Source organism: Siphateles boraxobius, unplaced genomic scaffold (genome assembly GCF_051911475.1).
Source record: "Siphateles boraxobius isolate OS27281-9 unplaced genomic scaffold, OSU_SipBor_1 8, whole genome shotgun sequence".
NCBI lineage: Eukaryota > Metazoa > Chordata > Actinopteri > Cypriniformes > Leuciscidae > Siphateles > Siphateles boraxobius.
Window position 1 is genome coordinate 27,836,925 of NW_027509208.1, and position 22,137 is coordinate 27,859,061.

Consider the following 22,137-nt stretch of genomic DNA (forward strand, 5'->3'; position numbering starts at 1 on the left):
ATTTCGCTAGAAGTTTGTTTTATATGTTTATTTAGTTTTTTCGGGAAGTTATAACATAGAAATGTATCGAAGGCTGTTCGATATAAGTTCTAAAGTTAGCGATGGCTACATTGAAAGGTGTAATGAGAACTACGTGAGCTATATTATGTTTACTAAATTACTTTCCTGAGGTAAATCTGACATATTTGTTCTCCACTATGTTATTGATCTCTGCCCGCTGATTAAAAAAATGATTGGTCGGTATTATGTATGAAGAATACATTTTGGTAAGTTGTAGCATACTGTATCTTTCAAAAGTGTTCGTGTGTTTTTACTATTAGCTAGTAGAGATGATTGGTTCACGTGCGCTAGGGATCTGTCGTGTAAAGTTAACATTTACAAGCGCCAAAACGGTATTTTTTGTTTGAATTGCGTAATATTATTGACAGAATCGATGACGGTGAATTCGTGAGAGTAGGCAGCTCTGAATGGCGCTAGCTTGGTCAACAGCAGCGAATCCTGTCTGTCAAATTAATGTAATTCAAACTAACAATAAAAATGTAATATGAACAAAACGAATATGAACATTCACTGGTGAAGGGGAGTAGCTTGAAGATGTCATTTAAAAATCACTTGACATCAAACAACGTTCCTCTGGAGTCAAAACGTCCTCTATTAGGAGTTGGCTCGGCTTCAGCTATGGCTCTAGGGTCGTTGTGAAGGTAGAGACTATGCTGTTTCTCGTTTGTTACTCTACAGTAGACCAATTAGCTTTCTGGAGGTACACTGCCCCCATCTGGTATGGAATGTGGAGTATGAATTGAATTTTTTTGCGGATATTACGAAAGGCACCTTTAATTGACTCGAAAAAAGCGCGCGCAAAGCACGGATGGCAGGTTAACAGGCTAGCGAGATACTAACGTGTTGTGCTAGCCATAACGATTTAGATAAAAGCTAGCGCTGTCAGATTAATGTGTAACTAATATATGTTGATGAGTAAGTTATAAAAAGCAATATAAACAACAAGGAATGATAGTAAATAGAGATTCAAAGCAGAAAGCTATAGGCTACGGAGCATACAGATGCAGACCAGCAGCAAGGAAGAAATGGAGCAATTGATCAGAGTTCCCCTGTCATTCATCCATAGGAATGAATGGAATGCTAAATGAATAAATGTAAATGCGAGGAATGCTTCAGTACACATAGAAAAACCTAAAAATGCTCAAAATTCAAACTAAAAATGCTAAAACTTTACCAAAAAATTATTTTACAATGTCTACATGTGTATCTGAAAGCATACTGAAGAAAAACTGACTTTAGGACCCAACGGAAACAGTTAATTTGCTCCATATAGTGCTAAGGCTATCTAGTGGCAAGAGTCATGAAATATCATGTTATATATATATATTTTTCCACAAGAGGTCGGCAGACATCCAATGGAAGATATTTTTGAGCTGACTTAAAATGTTTATGAATGAAATTGACATTTTGAATTTAAGTTGAAAGAATGTAAGGAATGTGCTTAAATTACTATGTATTTATTTATTATTTAAATCTAGTAATTTAAAGGTATATATAATAAAAAATAAAAAAGTGCATTCAAATGTAGAAAAAATATTATCAAAATGAAATAAATTAAGCTTGTTGGACAAAAAATAAATAAAAAAGTATAATTTTAGGCCTTCGGATCATTTTGACCTGCGAGGAAAGGATTTGTCACAGAACACGAGGGAAGGATGAAGGTTTTTGTACACAAAATTACTTAAAAATTTTAAATCCTTCACTTGATCCACATGCAACATACTATTATCTGAAATATTTGTTTTACATTTTTAAAACAAAATTTTTTTTTAAAGATCAATGGCAACTAATTATTAATGACTTGTAAATAAAAGAGATTAAACAATTCAAATTTTATTCACATTTATTTTGCTTTTAGTGTACTCACAAAAAATGTAGAACACCTTCAGTGAGTTTCATTGAAATTTTGTAGGCAAAGTTACATTCAATCTCTAAGTCAAACGTAAAAGATTCTCCAATATTTACAAAAGAAAGAGACAAGATGCTACACAAACATTGCATCTGACAAGTTCCTTAATTTTGTCAAAAGGCATCATCTGTTGTAATCAAAACAAAGCACAGTATAAACAGGAACCAGAACACGTGTCACAGCTTGGGTTTGACTTCAAAATTTGCTCCAATGGTCTAAGGATGATAAAAGAGCTGCATGTGCTTCTTGAGATCAAGATATCATTTGTACAATAATCACAGTTAAAACACCCCTTCTATACATACTTACACTTTAATAAGCTCATAGAACCAGCAATACACCATAAAGCATATGCAAATCGTTTTCCTACTGAAATCACAGATAGCTAAAGTTCCCAAAATATGTGGTTAAAACTTGGCATTGTTGATTATATTGGCTGGAATTTAGAATATAAAAAAATTAAATCACTTTAGTGTTGTAAACTGTAGTGGATGAATTGATGGTCATTCTGTTTTTGGGCTTTTCTTTACGTCTGTGGTTTAATGATGAGTGATCAAGGTGCCACAGGTATATGTCATGTATATAAACCTCCCATTTCTAATCCCTGCATCCCTTTTTGACCCCTAAACAAGCTGCCTGTAATCCACAGTCATGTCCAGACATTTTAAATAAGTTTACAGTTTTATTTGTATAAAAATCCCCCCCAAAAAACTAAGAGTTAATACTGATGCCAAAAATAGATAAATATCCCTTTTTTTTCTGTATTCAACTCAGCCATCGATTTCACAACTCTAGGAATAACCACATTGGTCGAGCAAGATTTGTGGAGGGGCAGATATAAAAAAAAAATAAAGACTAATAAAAAATCATGAAAATATTCCTTGTTGCAGACAAAGTTCTCCAAAGTCCAATACCCTGGCATTACTCAATTGTACAATGGAAATATTCCTTGATTATCTGTTCTTTTTCTCCATCTCTCTCTCTTACTCTGTGGCCGGTTCCGGACGGTCCTCTGGACTGCATCCTGGTTCTTGTCCCGTGGGAGCAGGCGCTTCACTCGGAGAGGCAGTGGGATCTGGTACTGACTCCACTGGTTTCTCCTCCTCTTTGGGCTCTTCAGTGGCAGGACTGGCAGCGTTGGACTCCTCTACTGGTTTCTCCTCTACTGGTTTGGTTTCTCCAGCTGGCTCCTCTGCTGGTTTGGTGTTCTCATCTAAAGCTCCTCTTTCAACAGCTTCAGCTCCCTCAGTTTTGTCTTCCTCCACCACATCCTCAGCTCCATCTCCAGTCTCCTTCTTGGTTTTCCTAAAAGAGAAGCCACTTAGCTTGAAGGACTTCTTAAAAGAGAAGCGCTGCTTCTTCTTCTTCGCCGTCTCGTTGCTTGCGGAGGGAGTTGCTGGATCCTCAGATTTGGCGGGCTCTTCAGCAGTAGCACTCGCTTCAGTGTTTTCCTCTTCTCCCTCCGCGGGCTCCTTCTCTGCAGGATCCTCAGGCTTCTCTCCAGCAGCACTGCCGTTAGCCTGAACCTCCTCAGCCGCCGCTGGAGACGCGTCTCCGTTCGCCTTCACGTGACCGTTTTCCTGAAGCAAAACACAGAGCATCATTACACAACCAGCTTCAAACTCTCAACCTCCACTCACTGCCATTATAGAGCTTGGAAAAGCCGGGAATTTTTTTGTTTATATAACTCCGATTGTATTTGTCTGAAAGAAGTAGGGATGGCCCGATACCATTTTTTTCAAACCGATACGAGTACGAGTATTTACATTTGTGTACTTGCCGATACCGATACCGATATTTCTACCGCAAAAGTAACTATAGGCTCCCAGAAAAGAAGACAGAAGACTATTTTAGAACACAGGTTAGAAGACTGTTTTTATTTTCTTCTCTGCTTGTTTTAACAAGTCTAAAAATAAATAATAATGAGTAAAATAATAAACGTATTAACACACAAACCACTGTTAATTTAACATAAAAGCAAGAAGTTACTGCGTGCATGGTCTGACATGACTGAATGCGCCCAAAGTGCGCTCCCTTAATAGTCTAATTCCTAAAAAGCTGACAGTTCATCGCGATCTCACACATCTGTTATTATCAATGAAGCTGACTGCACAAATGAATCTTTCATAATATCCACACTTTGTTTGTTATAATTAGAGGATTTGCCAGCATACAGAATTCAGCACTGAACAAAAAAGTTTTGAGCAGTGAGGGGAGTCTATCTTAAATGCTTCTGATTAGCCATTGCGTTCAAGAAATCAACACACATGTCTGTGATTGGCTACATCGCTCAATGCTGCAAACATGTTATGAATAGAAACTCTGGCCTGTAAATCGTTTCTATTTTGTTTTAGTTGTTCTTCTTGCTTTTCTGCAACAGATGAATGAAAATCTATTAGTTTTAATATGTTGTATTCATAGATATTTCTAGTTTGCGGGAGTCCCGCGAATCGTTTTATTCTCCCGGAACCCGCACACACAGAGTGAGTGCATTACCACCCGCGCCCGCGCATCAGATATAGTGCCGCGCCGCACTCTTTTGCGTTGGGAGTGCACGTCCCTATGCCTCAGTTCACCTCGACAAAGCACTCGCGGCGGCCAGTTTCGTTTTGCAAAATGTACGTGGTATCGGGGCGTGGTATCGGCGAATTTTTATGAGTACGAGTATATGAGGACAGTATCGACCCGATCCCAGATGCCAGCATCGGGCCATCCATAGAAAGAAGAATGTCATATACACCTAGATTGGCATGAGGGTGAGTAAATCATGGGGTAATTTCAATTTTTGGGTGAACAATCCTTTTAATTCTTGATATCTGTAAATGTATTACGACATGTTACATTTGTTATATCTGATATCTGAAAATGTATTTCTGATATGAATAAGGAGAGAAATTTCAGATATCTAAAATGACTTTTTTTTACTAGTAACAATCACAATCATGATATCAAACATTAGGATTTGTAATAGTAAAAGTCCGAAAATTTCAATTTGTCAAAACACCTCAAAACAATAAAAGTTTCAGAAGCAAGTTAAAACGTGACTGACACAATATGAGGTCGTATTTATTTTTTAACGTGCAAAAATTCGGACTCAGTGTGCAAGGAAGAATTATATTTCTGATTTGTGAATTTTAAATAGTAAGAAATCAATTCTTGAATTACAATGGCAGCCTATGGTGACATTTAAATAGTGAAAATACAATTACAGACATCAAGAATTAGTACTTCTGTTAGTGATGACGTCATTGTTGATATCAAGAATTAACATTTTTACTAGTGGAAATGCAATTCCTGATATCAAAAATTGCCATTGTTTCTGGTAGAAATCTAACTCCTGATATCAAGAACTAGCATTTTAACTAGTGAAAATTATTGAAGAATGAAGAATTCATATCCTGGGAATGATTAAAAGTCAAAACGGCTTGCCATATGAGTTGAGGCGCGTTACAGTGTAATACACAACACAACCGCCATCAACGCTGCGACAGAACTAACGGCGCCCCCAAAAAAGCACACAAACCTGTACAAAACAACGATTGTATGAATGGCCATCACAGCACAGTATTGGCTAATGTATTTTCTGATTACAGCAGTTTTCGTTGCTCTGATGCGATTTCCCCGATGGACGGATTCAATCCATTGTGATCCTGAAGCGACTATCGAGCCTCTGTGAATAAAGGCGTGGCGAGTCATTGTTACTCTAACAAATCAACCCCCACATTTCCCCCTCGTTCTCAAGACGGTAGAAACACACACACACACACACACTCAATTATTCCCCACACAATCCCCTATAGTTTGTCCACATAAACCCAACACAACCTCTTTCGACCCCATTCAATTCGAAACAAAGGGTTCTCCTGAACAAATAATGCTAAATCTGATTTCGGAAAAAAATTAAGCAACATTTTACGATCATACATATATTTAACACATAAGAACTTCTTATCTATTGGATATTGAGGATTGACAAAGCGCCCGTGGTTGTTGGATGCGGGTCTCCAGCAGAACTCCTATAGTGAACACAACATGATTAAACCAGTTCTCTTGTGAAATTAACGGGTTTATATCTGTTACCTGCCCGTTGGCTTTAGATGGTGAAGCTGCAACAGCCTCTCCGGGCTTTTCTGCAGCCGTTTCTCCATTTCCAGCTGTCTTAGAGACTTGCGCTCCCATGCTTTCACTCCAACAAAGAGCTCAACAGACCCAGCACCGAACAAAGAGCAACAAGCGAAGCCTCTTTCCCGGAATAAACAGAGAAGGCTATGGCCGACGAGCTTCACTGCAAGTCAACGAAGCGAGCGGTTCCAGTCTCAGAGAAGGAAACCGGTGGGGAAAACCCTGGAAAATGCAATTATTTAAATCCTAGATTTGTGCCCGTAACACTCTAGAGACTGCACAGAAAATGGAGAGATTTCCCTGGTCGCTAATAAGATGCGTCCAACGCCCAACTGCACTGATGAATAGGCATTCCGCGGGATGACGTCACTCGGAGCCGTTGTCGACCAATCAGGATCGACTATCAGCGAGAGGGCGCAACTTACATCTGAACCAGCCAATCGTAACAGAGCGTCTGACTCTGGGCGGGTCTTAAAAGTCTGAAGCGAACAATAGAAACTTACATGGTTGTAAATATAAAACCAGGAATAATTTTAGAGAATCCATACATCTGTTTTTTCCAAAACCGTTTGTCCTATCTATGTTGGAACCTACCCAGCATCTTAGAAATGGTTTCATCATGAGGTTATCATCAAAACTTTTCATTTGTACATTAAAAAATGAAGAAACCTTTTACTTTGAAAGATACGTGATAACCTTTTTTTCTAATAATCTAAGAAACACGTCCCTCTAATTTATTTGACTGCCAAATGTGTGACTACTGATCTCCAGCAAATCTAGAAAGTTAATATTTCATCACAAAATAAAAGTTATTTAAGATTATATTTAAGTAACTAAAAGAATGTCCTTTGTGCATAACACCATCACTTTTTTTTGTTAATTTGTAAAGTGACATTGTTATTCATGTAGCCTAAATAATGTGCATGAGCGATAACATGTTAGCAGTAACAATAAGTAATGCAGTAATGCAAGGGGGACAGTCAATCACCTGTTCAATGCTTTATTTAGTTTTAATGGCATGTTAAAGAAAGGGATAGTTCATCCAAAAATGAAATTTACTCTCCCTCATGTCGTTCCAAACCGTCGTTCATCTTCAGAACACAATTGAAGATATTTTTGATGAAATCTGAGATTTCTGTCCCTCCATTGACAGCTACGCAACTACCAATTTTATGCTTCAAAACGTTCATCAAAAGTTCATAAAACTAATCCATTTGAATAAAACGGTTTAGTCCAAAATTTCTGAAAAGACACAATCGCTTTTTATGATGAATAGATTGAATTTAGACTTTTTTATTTACATAACATTTATCAACTCACAAATCAGTCCCTGTCTGCCTGCTGCTGCTGCTGAGTTGGTTTGCGTCTGTAAGCTTCGTATATCTTTCTGTTTTGAATCCTTATTTACTATAATTTCCTGTTGTTTATACTGCTAAATATAACTTACTCAACATCACATATTAACCTTAGATCGCTGGCTTCAATCTAAATTGTTGCTAGCACAACACGCTAGTAATTTGCTAGCCTGTTAGCGTGCCATATGTGCGCTCTTTATTTTTTTATTTTGCTCGCGCTCTCGCGCCTTTTACAAATCCATCAAACAACTGTGGTGAGTATCAGCCAGTCAAACAAAAATGCTGTTGAAATTTTACAGCAGAGCGATGACATCTCAGATCATTATCTAGTCTCGTGTAAACTTAATTTAGCCAAGGCTGCAAAGGGCGACTCTGTGTTACAAATATGTTAGACCTATCACTTCTGCCACTAAAGATTGCTTTATAAATAATCTTCCTGATCAGTTTCATCATCTCAGCATCCCAGATAACTTAGAAGAACTCGATATTGCGACGGAAACTTTCAACTCTCTCTTTTCCAGCACTTTAGACACAGTTGCTCCTAAAGAAGATTAATGAAAATAGTCCAACACCATGGTACAACGAGCACACTCAGGCCCTTAAGAGAGCAGCCAGAAAAATGGAGCGCAACTGGAAGAAAACAAAACTAGAGGTATTTCGCATTTCATGGAAAGAGAGCACGATTGCATACAGAGAGGCCCTAAAAACTGCTAGATCTGCTTATTTTTCAACCCTATTAGAAGAAAATAAACAAAACCCTAGGTATTTATTTGAAACAGTGGCTAAACTAACGAAAAATAAAGCTTCAAGCCTAGACGTTTCCAAGCAGCACAGCAGTAATGACTTTATGAACTTTTTTACTTACAACATTGATAATATCAGGGAGAAAATTATAATTATACAACCGTCTACTACAATATCGCATCAGACAGTGCATTGTAGTCTCCCTGATGAAAAATTCGATTCATTCATTGCTATGGGTGAATTTTAGGAGGACCCAAGCGCAAAGTGCAGGTAATAAAGTCTCTTTAATATAACAAAGGAAATAGGCCACCAAACGGTCAATAGGCAGTTCAACAGACATATTCTTCTTGATAATAGCAACAAAAGTAGACAGAAGATCCTGGATTGGACAGCAGAGGTTAGCGGGCAGTCACCGTAACAGAAGCAGACAGCGGGAGACCAGTAGGACCAGCGTAAGCAACAGGGTAACTAGGCAGAACACAGATCAAGCGAATAAAGAGCCGTTAATGAGAAAAGGCATCATCAAACGGGGCTCCGGCAGGACACAGACAGGAATCAGACAGGACTTGAGAAAGTTGCGTCTCAGACATCAGATTGATACGAAATAATCTCGCAAGGAAGCAGACAGAGAGAAGGCTAGAAGTAGCAAGCAAAATCAAGAGGAAAGGGAGGACAGGTGTGAGAGAATCATCGCAATTGCTGGTAATAATGAGGAACAGCTGAAGTAGATGAAAAAGGGCGTGAGGAAGTGTGTGTGTGAGAGAGACTAATTAGGAGAGAGAGGAAAAAAGAGGACAGAAATCTGGTTCATGACAGTACCCCTCCCTCAACGAGCGCCTCCTGGCGCTCCCGAGGATGGAGTCTGGCAAGTACGGAAGAAGTCTTCGATGAGTGAGTGGTCCAGGGTGTCCCGGGAGGGAATCCAGCTTCTCTCCTTAAGACCATACCCCTCCTAATCAACCAAAAACTGGTGGCCACGACCCCGAGGGCGGACATCTAGCAATCTCCAGACCCTATAGACAGGGGACCCCTCGACAAGGGTGGGAGGGGGGAAGGACGATAAGGCATTCGAACAACGGGTTTAATACAAGAAACATGAAAAACAGGATGAATGCGTCGAAGGTTATGGGAGAGCTTTAATTTAACGGCGACGGGGCTAATGATCTAGGAAATGCAGAATGGCCCAATAAATCGAGGAAAATGAGCTACTTTAGAGATGCGATCGACGACCGTTAAGATAACGGTATTGCCCCCAGACGGAGGGAGACCCATAATAAAATCGAGAGCGATGTGAGACCACAAACGGGACGGAACAGGCAGGGGTCTGAGAAGGCTGGCGGGTGGAGAATTCTTGAACTTAGTCTGGGTGCAGACAGAACACGACACAACATTGCGGCGAATGTCACGCTCCCGAGTTGGCCACCAAAACCAGAGTGCCACTAATGCTGGGATGAGCAACCAATTTGGAAGAATGACCCCATTGGAGAACGGCCGAGCGCGCAGAGGCGGGGACAAAAAGCAAGTTCTTAGGGCAGGTTCGGGGCGTGACAGAGTGGGAGAGGGCGCGTTTGACCAGCCTCTCGTGCTCACAACGTATCCCTGCGGAAGAATAAGCTCCTCGGAAGCGGCGACCTCAGATGAACCAAATAGACATGAGAGAGCATTGGGTTTAACGTTCTTAGAGCCAGGGCGATAAGAAATAGTGAAGTCAAAGCGAGCGAAGAACAGAGCCCAACGAGCCTGACGAGCGTTTAATCTCTTAGCAGAGCGAATGTATTCAAGATTTCTGTGGTCTGTCCAAACAATGAACGGAACGGACGCCCCCTCCAACCACTGACGCCACTCTCCTAGAGCTAAGCGGATGGCAAGTAATTCTCGATCTCCTACGTCATAGTTACACTCAGAGGGGGAAAGCCGGTGAGAGAAAAACGCGCAGGGATTTCCTTCCCGTCAGAGGAAGAGTGTTGGGAGAGAATGCCCCAACGTCAACCTCCGACGCGTCCACCTCAACAATAAACTGTCTGGTGGTGGCAGGAGTAATGAGAATAGGCGCGGAGGAAAAAAGAGTCTTTAGGCGATCAAAAGCGATCTGGGTGTCTTCTGACCCAGCAAAATGTGACTTGACAGAAGTGAGAGCAGTAAGCGGGGCGGCAACTTGACTAAAATTCTGTATAAAACAACGGTAAAAATTTGCGAAGCCAAGAAACCGCTGAAGCGCGACACAAGACTCGGGTACTGGCCAGTCAGTGACAGCATGAACCTTAGCGGGGTCCATGCTGAACCCCTCCGCCTAAATGACCGAACCGCGAAACGAAACTGACGAGGCATGAAAGGTGCATTTCTCAGCCTTGACAAAAAGTCGATTCTCCAACAAACGTTGAAGAATGCGTCGAACATGCTGAACGTGCACTTGCAGAGAGGGTGAAAAAATCAAAATGTCGTCTAGATAAACGAAGACGAAAATGTTTAGCATGACTCTGAGAACATAATTTATAAGAGCCTGAAAAACGGCTGGAACGTTGACAAGACCGAAAGGTAAAACGCGATATTCAAAATGCCCAATGGGAGTGTTAAACGCCGTCTAATGCGCACTAAATGGTACACGTTGCGAAGATCCAATTTAGTAAAAACCCTAGCTCCCTGCAAGATCTCGAAGGCTGATGACATAAGTGGCTAAGCAGGGCCGTGCAGAGACCTCTGGAGGTGCAGGTGCTCAAAGTATAAAAGGGGGCACATGCGGAACAAGGCTTTAAATAGGGCTGTGCTCAAAATATCAATACAGTAATATATCAATACGGATGATTCTGTATCAATACAGTAGCAAATGCATTGATGCAGTTTTGAAAAAGAAACAGAACAGAAAAGACAAATTTTACGTTTAAAAGTAAAACAAAAAAAAAAGTGCAGTGTGCACCTATTAATAACTCTGGGATAAGAAACTGAAGTATCTTAAGTTGTCCCAACCTGATGGCTTTTTCTTCTCTGTTATACAGAATAATAAAGAACAGCTGTTATAGTAAACTGTGTAGGACAAAATCAACGTGGCCCATGTTTCGTACAGTATAGTTTTATTTAATGCCATATCAGCATCTATGGCTATTTTCATGGCATAAACTGATTTACACAAATACAAGAGTTACATTTATACAATGAAAATAAAAACAAAGCAAACAGAAACAGCAATTAATACTTTACAAGATTTTTAACATTAATGTGATACCTGTTCTGGTACATTCTTACTAAAGTCCTTAAGTGAGTTTGCTGCCTTTGCTGTTGTTGTTGTTGCTGCTGCTGCTGCTGATACTGCTGGAGCTGATCTGAGACTGTAGACATTAAAACAAACATATGGAGATATATTAGCTGATTAAATCATTTTTATGTGACCATGACAAGATGTAAAGACTGCTGACAGTGTTTGGAACCTTCACTAGCTCACCGACCTGCTGTAAAGCTGCAGATTATGCCCAGGCTGCTATAATATAATAATATAATAATAGTAGCCTATATAATAGTACTAGGGGAGATGTTCACAGAGGCTTCTGCACACAAAACATAAGATATTGGTAAGCCTAACGGTATGTGATAATAAGCCTAAACTCCAGATTTGTGATGATAATTTTTATGGCACTATACGTTTTTTAAATAAATACTGTAATAATAATAATAATAGTTTAAAGTAAAAATAATAGTTTTTAGTCAAATAACATAAAAAGACCAGACCCCTCGACGCCCGTGAAACCTTTCTCCCACAAACAGCTAGCTAACGTTACTTCTACAGCCTACACACAGCAATATAAACAACATCTCAGCATGCTCTTCACGTCGTTCTTGTAAAATAATAATAATAAGTAAACAAACATCAAAATCACTTCGCTGAGAATAAAACACCACTTACCAGCAGCCGCAGAGTTGAAGATATCCTCTGGTAGTGCGCGTAGCCGCGCGAAATAAAAAAATGCGCGTGCAGCGTGAGGAATCGTCCCGGATGAGTTCGTCAGGTGAAAGGTCATCATGTGGGTCATTTTATTTACGGCTAAATTATTATTCATTAATTTTACTAATAGTTAGATTGGGCAGGCATCCACAAAAGGGCCTTTAATTACAAAAAAAGGAGAGGACTTGCCTTTTGCCTTGTCAAAAGGGCACTTTGGGCACCAAGGGGCAAAAGGGCAGGTGCTCGAGCACCCAAAGCCCCCCCCCCCCTCTGCACGTGCCTGTGGCTAAGGGTAACAGTTCTTGACAGTTATGTCATTCAAACCGTGATAATCTATGCAGGGACGCAATAAGCCGTTCTTCTTCTTTACAAAGAAAAAACCCGCACCGGCAGGTGAAGAGGAGGGGACAGTGGTACCGGCGTCGAGGGAATCAGAAAGATAATTCTCAAAAGAGGCTCGTGCTGAGGGGCTGACAGAGAGTATAGTCTAACACAGGGCAGAGTGAAACCAGGGAGTAGATCGATACTACAATCATAAAGACGATGAGAGGGGAGAGAAGTGGCCCGGGAACAACTGAAAACCGCTTGCAGATCATGGTACTCCTCGGGTACCCCAGACAAATCACCAGGCTCCTCCTGAAACACAGAAACAGAAGAGACAGGAGGGACAGCAGGCACTAAACAAACAACATGACAAGATAAATTCCAGGAGAGAATGGGCCCTTTAGACCAAATCAATTTGGGGTTATGCTTGACTAACCATGGGTGTCCCAAAACAACCGGGGTAAAAGGGGAGTGAAAAATTAAAAAAGAAATAGTCTCACAATGGTTGCCAGAGACGGTGAGACTCAACGGAATGGTAGCACGATGAACCTCAGGAAGAGCGCTACCATCCAGGGCAAAAACAGAGGTGGACTTCTTTAAATCAGTCAGGGGAATCACCTGGTCGCGAGCCCCTGACTCGTCGATGAAACTTCCCTCGGCTCCAGAGTCAATCAATGCAACGCAGGAAACAGAAGAACCAGGCCACCGTAGAAAAATGGGAAAAGTAGTGCGGGTTCTGGGCGGAGGGACTAAGGCAGTAGCACTTGCCAGCTCTCTACTGGCGAGCCTTGGCTTTTAACTGACAGACCGACAAGAAATGATTAGCAGACCCGCAGTATAGACAAAGGCGGTTGATGATTCGCCGTTCATGTTCTGCGGCGGAGATGCGAATAGTCAAGTTGATAAGGGGATCCAGACGAGTAGGAAGCTCTTGGGAGAGAATCTCGTCCTTGAGGTCAGCATTGAGTCCCTCCAAAAAACGAGCGACCAGCGCAGGCTCATTCCAGCCACATGTGGTAGCCAGGGTGCGGAATTCAATCGAAAAATCAGCAGCCGAGCGTCTTCCCTGGCGTAGTGTTGAGAGAAGACACGATGCCTCATCTCCGTGAGCGGAGCGATCGAAAACCCGGATCATCTCCTCCTTGAAGAGAGCGTAGCTATTAGAGCATTCCGCCTCAGCCTCCCAGACAGCCGTTCCCCATTCACGAGCCCGTCCGGTCAGAAGAGAAAACCACAAAAGCAATTCTGGCTCGGTCCTTAGCGTAAGTGAGAGACTGGAGAGAAAACATCACTTCACACTGGGTTAGGAAAGAACGATACTCTGTGGGCTCACCAGCGTAACAGGGAGGATCATTAATCCTGGGCTCGGGAACGTCAGGGGTCCTTGAGGAGTGTGGAGGCTCCGTACAAAAATGGTAAAACTGCTTAGAAAAGTCCAAAATCTGGGCGGCCAGAGAGTCCCCTGCATGCCGAGTAGCGGAGATTTCCTCCTCATGCTTGCCCAGCATAGCTCATTGAATCTCGACCAGCCCCTGGAAATGTTTCTGTTTCGCTGGGTCCATGGTGGACCGATTATTCTGTCAGGTCAGAATAACAGAGGACCCAAGCGCGAAGTGCAGGTAATGAAGTCTCTTTAATATAACAAAGGAAATAGGCCACTAAACGGGCAATAGGAAGTTCAACAGAAATATTCTTCTTGATAATAGTAACAAAAGTAGACAGAAGACCCTGGATTGGACACCAGACAACGGGAGACTGGACGCAGGGTAGGACCAGCCTTCAGCAACAGGGTAATTAGGCAGAACACAGACCAAGCGAATAAAGACCCGTTAATGAGAAAAAGCATCACTAAACGGGGCTCTGGCAGGACACAAAAAGGGCGTGAGGAAGTGTGTGTGAGTGTGAGAGACTAATTAGGAGAGAGAGGAAAAAGAAGAGGACAGAAACCGGGTTCATGACAGTTAAATCATCTAAAGCCCTTTTCGCACGGGATCAGTATTATCTGGGGACCTCGTGTGAATTAGAAATTACCCACCCATATCGGAATTTTGTGTGGCGCATTCGCACGTGACAAGCAAAGCCGGTCATTTTACTCAAATTACTGACTTATCTCCCGGATATGATGTCAATAGGCTATTGCTTGGAAATGTCTTGTTGTTATTATAGGTCTACCTGTATAATATATCATAAACAGAAGAATGTGTCTTACCGCATGCTGCTATACATGTCATTCATTTCCATCTAACCATTCTTTTTGTTTTTGCTCTTCTAATGGTTTTCAGCTTTCTCTTTTTGCAAATTGTATAGTTGTATGTGTATAGCGATATGACCCACCCAAAATACTATCAAAACACTCCCACGCAGCCTCCATTCTTCGCGAAAGATGGATAAAAAAGCGCACAGGAAACAAAAACCTTGAAAAAGTTATAAACGACTTCGCCAAATCACAGAGATGCCGATTCGCACGGGACTAATATCACAGTACCTCGGTGTTCGGTGAAATATGGTAGTTATTTGCGGGGGAATTTTTACTTTACAAATTACAGACATGGCCGATTCATGCAGGATAAAGATCACAGACAACCTCCGCAATTATTAAAAATGACTAGAGGTCACCAGGTAATACTTATCCCGTGCGAATAGGGCTTAAATCGACTACATATATGTGAGACCCTATACCGACTGAACTACTAAAAGAGATGCTTCCAGAGGTCATAAATCCTCTTCTAAATATCATTAATTCATCTTTGTCATTAGGATACGTACCAAAAACTTTTAAGCTGGCTATGATTAAACCACTTGTTAAAAAAACGCAACTTGATCCTACAGATTTAGTCAATTACAGGCCAATCTCGAATCCACCTTTTCTGTCAAAGATACTCGAAAAGAAAAGTATCTTCACAACTATGTTCCTTTTTAGAAAGAAATGGTATCTGTGAGGATTTTTGATCAGGATTTAGACCATATCATAGTACTGAGGCAGCTCTCATTAGAGTCACAAATGATGTGTTACAAGTGAAAAAATGTTACTCGATCTTAGTGCTGCATTTGACACTATTGACCACAACATTCTTTTAAATAGACTCGAAAATTATGTTGGCATTAGTGGAATTGCACTAGCATGGTGTAAATCATAAATATCTGACCGTTATCAGTTTGTAGCATTAAATGAAGAGATGTTTTATGGGTCAAAAGTTCAGTATGGTGTACCACAAGGCTCAGTACTAGGACCGTTGCTGTTCACTCTGTACATGCTACCCTTAGGAGACATCATTAGGAAGCATGGCATTAGTTTTCACTGTTATGCTGATGATACTACGCTCTATATTTATTCAAGCCCTGACGAAACTTAGCAATCCACAAAATTAAAGGAAAATGCATAGCTGATATAAAAAACTGGATGACTAGTAATTTCCTACTCCTTAATTCTGAAAAAACAGAGATTCTAATTATTGGACAAAACACTTCCTCACGTAATAACCTAAAATACTGTCTAACACTTGATGGCTGCTCTGTCAAGTCCTCGTCATCGGTTAGGAACCTGGGTGTGCTCTTTGATACCAATCTTTCATTTGAAAGTCACGTGCCTAGTATCTGTAAAACCACATTTTTTCATCTTAAAAATATATCTAAATTACGTCAATGCTCTCAATTAAAAATGCATAACAATTAGTTAATGCGTTCATGACATCAAGGCTAGATTATTGTAATGCTCTACTGGGTGGTTGCCCTTCACATTTAATATATAAACTACAGCTGGTCCAAAATGCAGCTGCTTGAGTTTTTACCAGAACCAGGAAGTATGAACATATTAGCCGGTTCTGTCAACACTGCATTGGCTCCCTATTAAATATAGTATCACTTTTAAAATACTTACAAAGCACTAAATGGTTTAGCTCCCCAGTACTTGAGCGAGCTCTTAACACATTGTAGTCCTTAATGTCTATTGCGATCTCAAAATTCTGGCCAGTTGATATTACCTAGAATATCAAAATCGACTGGTGGCGGTAGATACTTTTCCTATTTAGCACCAAAACTTTGGATCAGTCTTCCTAACATTGTTCGGGAAGCAGACACAGTCTGTCAGTTCAAATCTAGACTAAAAACACATCTAATTGGCTTAGCATACACATAACACATTATAGACTTCTATAATTCAATATTAGGCTGCATAGTTTAGATCAGCCTGAACCGGGAACACTTCCCATAAATCCTGATGTACTTGGTACATCATAAGAAGGATGGCGTCTAGGCTAATATTAGTCTCTTTGTTTATCCCGAGGTTTACTGCAGTCTGCCGGATCCAGGCCATATCCAGATCTGATGAAGGACCATTGCATTGACACAACGACAACTCATCCCTGAAGTGCCAGCCTCATCAGGCCTGTGAAGGCCTCATGGACACCTCAACAAACCCGTCTCCATACCGGCGTGATGACTCCCCAACCAGATGGAACTGGATAAATATTGTGAAAGTTCTGATCCAATCTTACTTCTGACCTATAATGCTGCCTCAGTCATAATCATACACTGTTTGTTCATTGCCCCTGACTGAACCTGGGTTCTCCCAAGGTTTTTTTCTCCATTCTGTCACCTGATGGAGTTTTGGTTCCTTGCCACTGTCGCCTTTCTTCGCCTTTTTCACCTTTCTTCACCTTTGTCGCAATTGGCTTTTGGCTTGCTTAGTAGGGGACATTTCATTTTATATTGAACAATATTATTACAACATTATTTTCCTATTATCTCTGTAAAGCTGCTTTGAAACAATCTGTATTGTAAAAAGCGCTATATAAATAAAGGTGACTTGACTACACTGTTCAAACGTTTTACACAGTTCTAGTCTATCAAAAAATATAACTCAGTATGATTATTAAGCTTGTTTCCTCATGGAGACCTTAACAATTTCCCCACAAGGTCAACATTTACTGGTATTACTATATTTGTGGGGACTACATTTGGTCAGGGATTTTGACAGGGATTTTGGTGGAACCCTGCATTTCTGTAACGGCAAAATACTGAGACAGATGTGTAGTCTTGATTGCCTTTCTGTCGATTACTTTCGACGTTGTGTCGAAATACCGCCCTTAAGAGCCCCAAACACCTCTGACGTGTTCAAAAAAAGGCCAATGGAAGGGCCATGTGGAACTTGCATGCCAGTCCACACCCCCGGACATACAGGTATATAAGGCGAGCCAGATGCACTACACAATTCAGCTTTGTTCTTTAGAGCCTAAGCAAAAAAGTTTGTTTCCAGAAGAAAATAGCGTCACAGTCCAGCTTAAAGCAACACTATGTCATTTTTCAACCTTCATAATATATTTCCAAGACCCTTGAGATGGTACATCGACTTACAAAAGGTTAAATGACACGTCTGCCATAGCCTGACAGTGTCTGTATCGCTTTTACTGCCACTACGTAACTTCGAGGTTCGGGTAGTGACCCGAGCACAAAAAGAACTACAAAATTCGACTGCTTTATGGCGTACCTCACTTCCCCCACCACCCCCCACTTCCTCAAATTCTGACGTGAGAGCCCAACTAGCGTTTGTTTGCCTTCTGTATGTTGTTGTCATGGCCGAAGCAGCAACTAAAACGAAGAAGGCAAAGGTTTTGTCGGAGGAGACTAGAAAGAGAAAAGGGAAGAGTGAAAAAATAAAAGGCCGGACGAGGATCAATATTGGTCCAGCGTCCGCTCGCTGGCGTGAGCTAAAGGAGGAGGAGGGGTGCCCGATGCTGACCTGGTGTTATGGTACAAGTGTAAACTTTGTACAGCCTAATGTTTGAGTAGTGTATTATGATGAAGCCCCTTAAGACAAAAAAACAATCATAAGTAAGCCTATGTCTAAACGGCTGGTAAAAGTTTGGTAGGGGCTACATTCTTGCAATTAAATAATACATGATTAAATGGACAAAATAATCTTTCAGGATAACTATCCTAATGTCTGCAGACTGATAGTCATGTTTGTTTATTTATTTTTCTGGTGAAAGTGTCTTGCCTCAAGCTATAATGCAAATCGATTTTTCAAATTTGCAGATTCATCTATGGTAGCTTGATATTATAATATTGACGATATATGGCTATTACCTACCACACAAACATTGAATTGAATTAGCATATCCATTATGTAAAACAGTAGCTAATAGGCTACTATAATGACGCTGGCTTGTAAACGTGAGCTACGCGATCTTTTGGCCTTTGAAAAAAATAAAACCCATGAAATTATATTCATATGACATGCTGAAATATATGCCAATGTACCTGGGATGAAGACATTTCACACGCAACGCTGGCATTCTGCCCAAGACATGAGGACTTGCGAGAACTCAAGACGGTATCGGCTTGTTAACAAATGCATGTGTATCCCCTGGTGTAACCATGACAGATTTTACGACAGTAGTAGAAGACAATACTGTTTCACAACTGTAGGGGGACCCTGAGAGCAAAAGTTACATGGTGTTGCTTTACGTAAGTTCAGTGATTTTTAAAACAAAATTAAACTAGTAATTAATTTAGTTAATTTATATATATATATATATATATATATATATATATATATATATATATATATCATAGTCATAGAGTCATAGTCCAACTCAGTTCAGTTCTTGTATAATAGTGTCAATGCAGGCAGATCAATATTATTGTTGAATATAAAATTAAATGTTAAATTTAATGTCCCCAACTAAGCAAGCCAAGCCAATGGCAACAAAGGTGGAAAAAGGCGACAGTGCCAAGGAACCAAAACTCCATCAGTGACAGAATGGAGAAAAAAACCTTGGGAGAACCCAGGCTCAGTCGGGGGGCGAGTTCTTCTCTGGCCAATGAACAAACAGTGTATGATTATGAATCAGGCACCATTATAGGTCAGAAGTCAGATAGGTTTGGAACAATCAGAATATTATCCTGCTCCATCTGGTTGAAGATCGGAGTCATGCCGGTATGGAGATGGGTTTGTTGAGGATCAGTGCCGATGGCTGTCGTGTCGATGAGGCCTTCACAGGGGAGAGTCTAGTTGACACAATCTCTGCTGACACTTCAGGGATGGGTTGTGTCCTGGACAGGGCCCCTCCTGCACTGGCACATCTACTGCCTAGAATTGTTGACTGTGCTACTAGCCCAGAGGAGATTTCAACTATTGATTCAGGGCAAGCACGTGTTGGTCTGGACGGACAACACAGCAACAGTGGCGTATATATTCGCCAGGCCGGCATCCACTTCCGTAGCATGTCACAACTCGCCTGTCATCACTCAGTCATAGAGCTGCTCTACCAGGCAGCTCTATGCCTTGAAGTGGCACCTCTTCACTACATGGTGTGCTTCCCAAGGTTAAGACCCACTGAATTGTGGCTTCGGGTCTGCGCTTTCTTTTCTTCTGTAGGGCCTGGCATCTGTTGGCTTCCATCCTTAAAGTGTACATGTCCGTAATAGTGGCTAATCATGGCACAGTGAGTGGAAGGTCCTTAGGAAAGCACAACCTGATAGTTAGGTTCCCGAGAGGTGCACAGAGGCTAAACCCTTCTAGGCTTCTTCTCATGCCGTCTTTGGATCTCTCTCTGGCCCTTCAGATCCCACAGAGATATCCATTTGAGCCCTTGCAGTCGGTCGAGCTTTGCGCCCTCACTATGAAGATGATCCTCCTGATTGCTCTCACATCTATCAAAGAGGTTGAGGGATCTACAAGCTTTCTCCATTAGTGAATTGTGCCTGGAATTCGGACCCGCCTTCTATCACGTTGTCCGGAGACCCTGGACTGGACATGTGCCCAGGGTTCCCACGACTCCTTTCAATATCCAGTGTACACTTTGCGCATATATCTGGATTGGAATATTCCAAAGTTTATGTGCTAAATAGGAAAAGGAGATCTCAATAGACGTGAACGACTATAACGCGTTAAGCATTCGCTCAAGTACTCTGGAGCTAAACCATTTGGTGCTTTGCTAATCAGCAAGATAAGCTTAAGTTTGTTTATTAGGTGTGCAGGGCAACAACCCAGTAGAGCATTACAATAATCTAGCCTTGAGGTCATGAACACATGAACTAACTGTTCCACATTAGTCATTGAAAGTATATGTCGTATTTTAGATATATTTTTAAGATGGAAGAATGTGGTTTTAAAGATGCTAGAAACATGGCTTTCAAATCAAAGATTGGTATCAAAGGGCACACCCAGGTTCCTAGCCGACGTTGAGGACAGAGACTTGACAGAGCAGCCATTAATTGTTAGACAGTAATCTAGGTTACTACGTGCGGAAGTGTTTTGTACAATAATTAGAAACTCATTTTTTTCTGCATTAAGTAGTAGGAAATTACTAGTATTTTTTATATCAACTATGCATTCCATTAATTTTTGAATTGGTAAGTTAGTTAACAGTGAAAACTAATGCCATGCTTCCTCATAATATTTCCCCAGGGTAGCATGTACAGGATGAAAAGCAACGGTCCTAGTACTGAGCCTTGTGGTACTGCATACTGAACTTGTGATCGATGTCATCTCTTAATTTCCTGCTACTAACTGATCACAGTCAGATAAGTATGATTTAAACCATGCTAATGCAATTCCACTAATGCCAACATCATTTTTGAGTCTACTGAAAAGAATGCTGTGGTCGATGGTATCAAAGGCAGAACTAAGATCCAGTAACACTAATAGAGAGATACAACCACAATCGATGATAAGAGCAAATAATTTGATTCAACAATAATGAGAGAAGTCTCAGTACTATGATACGGTCTAAATCCTAACTGGTAATCCTTGCAGATACAATTTCTTTCTAAATAGGAACACAGTTGTGAGGATACTGCCTTTCAAGTATTTTTGATAGAAAGGGTAGATTAGAGATTGGCCTGTAAATGATAAAGTCTCTAGGATCAAGTTGTGTTTTTTTTTAATAAGAGGTTTAATAATAGCCAGCTTAAAAGTTTTCTGTACATATCCTAATGACAAAGAGGAATTAATGATTTTAAGAAGAGGATCTATGACCTCTGGAAGCATCTCTTTCAGTAGCTTGGTTGGTATAGGGTCTAAAATACATGTTGTTGATTTAGATGATTTAAATAGTTTATACAATTCTTCCTCTCCTATAGCAACGAATAAATGTAATTTTTCCTCAGGGACACTACATTGTACTGGCTGATGCAAAACTGTAGTAGACGGTTGCATAATTATACTTTTCTCCCTAATATTATAAATCTTGCAAGTAAAGAAGTTCATAAAGTCATTGCTGCTATGCTGTTTGGAAAAATCAGAAGTTAAAGCTTTATTTCTTGTTAATTTAGCCACTGTATCAAATAAATATCAATGGTTGTGTTTGTTTTCTTCTAAGAGACTCTAAAAATAAGCAGATCTAGCAATTTTTAAGGCCTTTCTGTATGCAATCGTGCTCTCTTTCCATGAAATGCGAAAAAACCTACTTTTTTTTATCCTGCTGGGCTTCATTTTTCTGGCTGTTCTCTTGAGGGCCAGAGTGTGCTCGTTGTTCCACAGTGTTGGTTTATTTTCTTTAATCTTCCATAAACTCAAAAAAGCAACTGTGTCTAAAGTGCTGGAAAAGAGAGAGTCAATAGTTTCTGTTGCAACATCGATTTCTTCTAAGCTATCTGGGATTCTGAGAAGATGAAACTGATCAGGAAGATTTATTTATAAAGCAATATTTAGTGGCAGAAGTGATAGGTCTAACATATTTTATAAC

General features: G+C 40.6%; 1 protein-coding gene across 1 annotated transcript; it reads right to left on the bottom strand.

The window, feature by feature from the left end:
• Positions 1-1,885: 1,885 nt before the first annotated feature.
• Positions 1,886-6,484, bottom strand: marcksa (myristoylated alanine-rich protein kinase C substrate a). Its single transcript, XM_077221181.1, has 2 exons — positions 6,050-6,484; positions 1,886-3,549 (listed from the first exon to the last, which is right to left on the bottom strand). Exons 1-2 carry the CDS (start codon positions 6,146-6,148, stop codon positions 2,953-2,955), a joined length of 696 nt encoding a protein of 231 aa, XP_077077296.1. The 5' UTR covers positions 6,149-6,484; the 3' UTR covers positions 1,886-2,952.
• Positions 6,485-22,137: the final 15,653 nt, after the last annotated feature.